At 43.1% G+C, this 7,534-nt stretch overlaps 2 protein-coding genes across 2 annotated transcripts in view; one reads left to right on the plus strand and one right to left on the minus strand.

Annotated features, from left to right (window-relative positions):
- OMG (oligodendrocyte myelin glycoprotein) overlaps positions 1-238 on the plus strand; it is a 1,320-nt gene extending 1,082 nt beyond the window's left edge. Inside the window, exon 1 of the mRNA XM_010193362.1 lies at positions 1-238. This exon is cut by the window's left edge and continues 1,082 nt beyond it. Within this exon, the coding sequence (XP_010191664.1) occupies positions 1-238 (238 nt within the window).
- NF1 (neurofibromin 1) overlaps positions 1-7,534 on the minus strand; it is a gene marked incomplete at its 5' end in the record, with an annotated part of 65,021 nt that overhangs the window by 29,489 nt on the left and 27,998 nt on the right. The window contains 5 exon segments of the mRNA XM_010193364.1: positions 5,165-5,275; positions 5,616-5,762; positions 6,162-6,308; positions 6,445-6,542; positions 7,281-7,439. Of these exon segments, the coding sequence (XP_010191666.1) occupies positions 5,165-5,275; positions 5,616-5,762; positions 6,162-6,308; positions 6,445-6,542; positions 7,281-7,439 (662 nt within the window).

The raw sequence follows: 7,534 nt of genomic DNA on the forward strand, positions 1-7,534 counted from the left end.
CCCGACCGAGGTGGACTCCAGCCCAGCGGGATCGTCCACCACTCCCATGACGTTAAGCATCACCAGTGGGATACCCACAAACTTCTCCAAAATGCCTCAAAGCACAACCGCTACCTTCAGGAAAGAGGAGTCCACTACAGGCGTCTCCAACACGCGCGTGCCCTCCAGAGCCAGCACCCCTGAGATGTCTCTGGTCTGGGTTGCAGCGCTCAGCGCAGTGGCAATGTTCACTGGCTAAGGGCTTGCCTTGTGAAAACTACCGAGTTTATTCCTGTGATGCGTAGCTGGAGCTAAGACATCCAGCTCAAGGAAGGAATCAAAATACAAGAAACTCCAAGTTCTGACTCTGATCTAAGGAAGATAATGGTTCTTAATTACAGAAGTGCACACTAATGTCTTGATACTAAGCTGCTACTTATTTTAATATGTCTTAATTGAGTAAAACTAACCTATGATTTTTCTTTTTAAAAACGTGCTTATTTTGTATTTAAATTTTTAATTTTACTCGCACAGAATAAAACATCAGAGTTTTAAGTACTGATTTTATGTATGATTTTGTCATTAAACAACTGGAAAACAACATAGAAGGCCTGTATCATATCTGCATTGTCTTGCTTGACTTGCCAGTGAGCAATCCTTGTAATATAGCAGCACAGATCCTTTGTAAGTCACGACGACACGCAAGAGGAAGGGAAAAAATAAAGGAACTAAACCTAGCTGTTTCACTAACCAGAAGTTATTCCTGAGAAAAATCGCTAGCATGTGTATCTATGTTTGCTTCATATGTATTAGGATATCTTAAATACGAAGACAACAACTTTGAATTTAGGAATTAACTATGACAACGCCACGATGCCTGCTCAGAGGGTGGAAACTGAGAGGCAGCGTGGTCCGACTTCGGCATGGGAAAGCGCAGGGGCTGGCATCTCTTTTTGCTCTGTCTTGACGTAGAGACTGCAGGGAAGTTACTTCTCATTCTCCATATTGAAAAAAAAAAGGAAAAAAAAAGAGAAAAGTAGAGGACAACACAAGATGTTCAATGCCACGGCACTTCCAGCAGCAAGGAGTTACCTGCACAAATGAATGAACTGGAACTTCCTAACTTTGTTTCAAGTGACACCCAAAAATCCAAAGTGTTACTGTGTTATGCTTCAAAGAATATCGCAAATCAGCCGGAACGCATCAGACGAGTCTTGTGATCAGTAAAAACGAAACGCCAGCCAATTTCTAACGCAAGTTAGGTAAGAAATCAGTGGAGCCATTGGTTGTCAAGCTGCCGTTGAAACAAGCCTTGAATCTCGTGGCTTCAAAGAGTGAATTCAGTCCATGGCACTGAACACGCCCACAGCCCGGCTCTGTAAGGGCGAGCATGACTGCTGCTCTCCACATCTGCACCACCAGTGAACAGAAATAGCTGCACGCATGGTTCTGTCCACTCGCGAAATACCTGAACTACGTGGCAAAGGTACTTGATATACTACAGATGAAGTTCTGCAAACAGCATGAAATGAAACCCGAAGAACAAGTTCATTGAAAAAGTATTATCCGCTTAATCCTACAAATCCTTAGACAACGTTTTCCATTCATTTCAGGCCATTTAATTTCCAGTTATTGTAGCATGAAGGTGCTGCAAAACCCAGAAAACCTCACTGCTGCGAATGGAGTCCTCTGCCTACTTCTCCTAGGTGTCAATGGGGGCTGTAGACCATTTACAACCACTGGTATCGGAGAAATCACAACTTTCCAATTGTGAACAGTATTTCTATAACCGGAAATGTGTTTTAATTTCTAACGGTAAACGTTACACAATGAATTTGTACAGTTATTTCATTGGCAATTAAGTAAAAATAAAGTTATGTTTGTACTGAACTGAACTAGCGACAGTGCTTCTTTCCACGCAAACACAGGAATATCGCTGAACAGACAACTTGTTGTTATACTGACCCATTTCAAGCAGACATTCGGCTCAATCTTTATGTCTTATGAGGGAAAATTACGGTTAAATCAAGTGACATTATTTTAATCCTGACGTATCCCTAAAATTGTTCATTATTCAAAGTTTACAACAGTAACACAGGGTCTACCCTTCCCCTTCCTACCCTTTAGAACTTGCAAACACCTAAGGCATATCTCTATCCACTCCAGAAAAGTCGCTCAAAACCAGACTCCGTGTTTAATAGGAAAGAAAACTTAAAAAAAAAATAATAAAAATACAAGCCCCAAACATTTCATGTGACTTTTGGGTAGACAGGAAGTAGTCATCCAAGCCAAAGTTCAGACCCACACCATACACAACACAGGCACACCACCTTCAATGGCCACAAGTGCCTCGTTCTATAACGTGGCTGCCAGGACCCCGAAAGAGTTGCCCACTTGCACAAGTCCCGTATATTTTTCCATGGTCAAGTGATCTGACAGGAACTGATAAATTCCACTAACGAAGATCAGTGCTAAAAAATGTCACCGTGTGCCAGTCGTTGGACCCTCAACGTATTCGCTGAGCACCGACTGATGACAGCAGCACCGACCCGCTCCTGCCCCGCAGCGGTGTTTGCGCCAACTGCCTCCTCCGCGCGGTGTCAGCCCACAGAGCCTGAAGCAGCTCAGCGTGTGAGGCAGGGCAGCAACCACCAAAGGAGGGCTGTGACTGGACTGCCTTCAGCTGGCAAAACGGCATTACCCGCTCCATGTCTTTTTGCTGACCTGTTCAACAGGGGACAGCAAGTCCTAGTGGGTGCAAAAACCCCAGATGGAATCAACTTTAGCTGCTCCGAGTGCATTTCTCCTGTAACGAGACCATTCAGTGAACAGCGACCTTATGGAAAACGCTGTTTTCCAGGAGCTGCAAGCCCCCACACTGAATATCCTGCTACCCAGACTTCAAAATTGTAATGCAGCAGGCTGAAGAAAGCCTGGAAGGGGAAATGGGGTTGTGGGCTTCTCCAAACACACACACAGGACTGGGAAGCCAGGAAACAAAAGACTGCAGATGGGTGTCAAAGTGGGATGGCTCTCTCCACTGCCAGGGCTGTAGAACCGGGCTATCCGCTCCTCGCCTGCGGTAGCTGCAAGCAAGAGGGGTTCTTAGACGGCTTTCAGTAACGCAGACCGGGATTCAGGTTTCCCTGTATTTTTCCGGAATATAAACAAGTCGATGAGGGAGCAGTGAGTAGGCAGGCAAACGTGGGAGTCGTGCACTTGTTGCTTGGCAACAGCGCAGGGAAATCGAAATAAAACTGAAAAACTGATGGGCATGGATGCGAAGACGACAGCGTCCGTTCGTGTTGTTTTAAACATCCTGGTCACCCAGCCCACGGTAAATACAGAATAACGTGGCCTCAGGGAAAGCAGTGTTTCCAAAATAACTATTGAGCATTTCAGGACAATATTCATAACACCTCAAAAATGCCTAGCAGCAATAAGCTTGCTTTTGTAAGGTTAAAATTGCTGCAGGCATTGCTGTGGTCTGAAGCAATAAGTCAGAGGTTTGTATTCCTATTAATTAGTTGGGGATATCAGCTTTAAAACTCAATGGTAGTACTTCAGGATCAATATTTATTGATTTATTGATCATTTCAGTAACAGCGTAGGGATTAAAAACAGAAGAGCGGTGACTTCGGAAGTCAGGTTGTTGCCCAGGAAACAAAATGTGAAGAAAAATGACAGAAGGCTTTGGATTTCAGAGCACAAGAAGGATATGAACTGATCCAGATCTATCAGTACAGTGACTCAACAGTGCCCTAGCAACCAGAGCTCAAACTACCAAAAAAAAAAAAGAGAAAAAAGATTAAAAAACCAAACCAGCAAGCCCTCAAACCTGCTGGCAGCTCCAGTCTAAACAGACCTTCACACCTTCAAGTGACACCTGACTCGGCACCACAGGACGAGCACCCCAAATCAGCCCCGCTCAGCCCCTCCCCAGCAGCAGCAAAGCTGTCAGTGCACCCCGGGTCTGAGGAGGGAGCCCAGCCCAGAAACACTGGAGAACCGCAGAGCTGCTGAAGAGAAAGCACGCAACCAAAAGGGAGGCAAGGGCAAGCAACACCGCACCTCGCAGCAAGGCTTGTGTCAGAGCACCGCCGTATTCTCATTTGGTATTGGGTACTGCACAAACGTACAGAAACGTGTCCCTTACCACCCCTCACACATCGCAGGAACACGGCTCTGACCTGGGCCGTGATCCCTATGGCTTAGCAGGGGGTGTTCATCTTCCTCTAACGAAACGAGGTTTGTGTTCATTCACTGATCTTCCTTCTCTTCAAAAGACTTCTAGCAGCGAGCGTAATTACAGTGGGAACTATTTTGAACATGCTGTCCTCCACGGATTTGATAGTGCAGCCACTTAAAAACTAGACTGAAATGCCAAGTTTCTGTTATATTCTTACTCTGGTTGCAGCTTTACAACTGCAAACATTCATTTAAATAAAACTACTAGTTTATTTTTTTAAGTGAGAGAATTGCACCTTGTTTGAACCATGAACTGGTTGATATTATCTCGGGATATTCTTCCCGAATTCTTCAACGCTGCAGTGTCTGTTACCTGTCGTTATGAATCACTACCTTCCAGAGAAAGGAAGGTTTCAAACTTTCAGAATTTTGCCTTATTGGAAAAACAGAGTCTTTTGCAAAGTTCACACATCAACATCTGCTTTTATCATCACTTCAGTGATATTTCCTCAGCTCTCAATCCTTTCCAAACACACGGTATTATTTAATAGCACTTAGAGGAACACAACGGGGAAACTGAAGCATCACCATGGTCTTGATTATGTGTGAATCTTTTAAAGATTTGTATTACTCTTTAGAATGGGATACAGGGGTCATTTTGAGAAATTCTATCCCGTGTTTTAGGTTGTTACTCATTTTATACTCTAGAAAATGAAGATGCTAATAAAATCACTGATGGAAGGTTAACAGTAATGTGGTATAGATGTATTTTACTTGAGAGAGAAAATATTAATAAGAAGTATTTAAGATTTTAGGTATTTTTCAGATACTCATATACTATTGGCTGGAAAGACGACGACAGCTCTGATTTAGGAACCACAACCAAATTGTGACCAATAAACTGTTTTCAGATTCTTGTTTGTTACCAAGTTGGTGTCCCTTCCTTACATAAACTTGACACGCTTGTTTCAGACAGGGAAGGTGAAATATTCCTTACCGCCGAGCAATGTAGTAGAACACAGGATTGCCAGCTTTGGATGTCCCAGCTTGGTAGAAAATATTTAATGTTTTCAGTGCTTTGAACTCCTCTTTTTCATGTACTTGATGCCTAAAAAAGCAGAACATTGACATCAACTTTCAACAACTGCCTTTCAAAAGATGTTTGTTGGGTTTTTTTTTTAAATCCCAAACCCTCTTTATTTGTGTCTTCAAACAAAAGCTTCAGGTTCACACAATCTCGAACCTTTGCTAAATCACCAATGTTGCTGCCAGGTCCGGTTCTCAGTTTAATTTTTGAAATGAAAATCTACTCAGAAACTGCAAAGGTTTATGTACCCCCAGCTTTTACAACTTCCCTTCAAAATGAAAACTGGAGTCTTAACAACTACTTATATTGCCTGAAGTCTAGAAACCCACGATGCACGCCCCCTCCACAATAATCTCATTACCTGGTCATGAATTCTTCAAATTTGGAACTAGTGAGGTTTAAACTGGACCAATGGGTATCTGCCACGGGTTTGTGCTCGGGAGGGCCCAGATAGGCAAGCAGAGTAGCCATCTTGTCAAAAGGTCGTCGTCCAACAGCCTTGTGGTCCCTAGAAACAGCACATTACTTAAGAGAAAAGCCCTTCTTTACTCAGCAGTTCCTATTTTGTGCCCACTGCTCTTCATTACCTTGCACAGCATGGATTTTCTTTTTTAAAATTTAAAAAAGAAAAAAAGAAAAATTGCATACATCTAAGAAATAAGCAAAACGTCTGTTACACAGAACGGTTTCTCCAAAAGCCAAGAGAAATACACCCTTGCACAACAGGTTGGCAGCAAATCGGGCAGCAAAGACGTCAGGCAGGTTCCCAATAATGGCTTGGCAATATAATAAAGGTTTCCAAGATTTTTTGGCCATGATATTCTTCTCAGCAACAGTACCAAAAGTATTCAGAAGTATTTCCAAATTATCATTTTCCACCTGTTTTGTCAGACCTCCAAAGCCTCACCTGTTGCTCGACAGGTACTGCCCGATCTTCTCCTGGTTGTTCCACAGCAGCCGGTGCAGGGCAAGCACGTTGCCGTCGCTGATGAAGGACAGGCTGTGGTTGACCGTGTCGCTGGCCGGGCAATCGGACGCGATATCGAGGAAAAACCTGGAGTTCAGAACCAGCAATAACCGTGAGCGCGTAAGGGAGCTCTGCCCAGGAGACCCAGCGTAAGTTAAAAGGCTGTAGTAACGCTCTGGTTACTCCTTACACCACGGACTCTGCATGTTTCCAAAGGGCCTACCTTCGTGCTGCATCAAAATTGCTTTTTACAAAGTCATTGAAAGGCCGCATATGTTCTTCTTTTGTAAACAGGACGTGGTTGGCAATACTCTGAAGTATCTAAAGAAAAAAAAGAGGGTACAGACACGTAAAGGTTTAACGTGTTAACTGCTATGGTAGTCAATGTCAGAGATATTCATTTTAACTTGCAACTTTCAAACTCACCATTTATTAGATGTTAACTATTTCACACACAGAATCACACAGAATCACAGAGCGTTAGGGATTGGAAGGGACCTCAAAAGATCATCCAGTCCTATCCCCCTGGAAACTGTAAACATGTAAAAGCAATAGCACATGGCTATTTAAAGAAAACTGTAATTCCTCTACATTTTAAATGGATGATATGCCACAGAATTTATACACCATCATCAAACCTTCTTCGGATTTCTACAGGAAATAATACCAAATGAGATTAAAGATTGGGAAAGTCACTTCTTTAGCGCTAGAACTCAGTATCTGGCTGCCGTTATTCTCACTGAGCTCAGAGTAACATTGCTTGCTTGGTTTTCAAATACGCTCAGGAGTTCAAGTGAAGAGCCAGAGGGCATTCTGTTCTCTTACACATCGTTCTGGCAAAGCGATTTTTTCCATACAGCCTGTTCCCCATACATCGTTGTGAGCTGTAACATTAACATCATGATGTACAAACACAGTACGGAAACTGCATTACAAATAAACCTGACGGTTGCTATAAAAAACTACAGGTTGACCTAAATTTTCTCATACCGGTCAAAGAACAGAACTAAATCGTGTAGAATGTACGATATGGCCAAATAAAAATATTTACTGATTCACCTTTGACATCAGTTTCAATCCCCTCTCAATTCTCGGTGGAGGCTTTTTATCTAAAATCCCCGCCTCGTAAGGGGAGACGATGGCAGGATTGATGAACCGGAGGAACATCGCACTTCCAACTGCTCCAATGCTGTTCTGGGGAAATCGCTGACTAACAACCTAGGAAGTTGAGAATTATAAAGAATATTTTTGCATTAACGAAGAAGGAAAGCAAGCTGAGAAAAGCCGTGTGTGGTAATCCAACCCTAAGCATT

This window comes from Mesitornis unicolor, unplaced genomic scaffold (genome assembly GCF_000695765.1).
Source record: "Mesitornis unicolor isolate BGI_N332 unplaced genomic scaffold, ASM69576v1 scaffold6811, whole genome shotgun sequence".
Classification (NCBI taxonomy): domain Eukaryota; kingdom Metazoa; phylum Chordata; class Aves; order Mesitornithiformes; family Mesitornithidae; genus Mesitornis; species Mesitornis unicolor.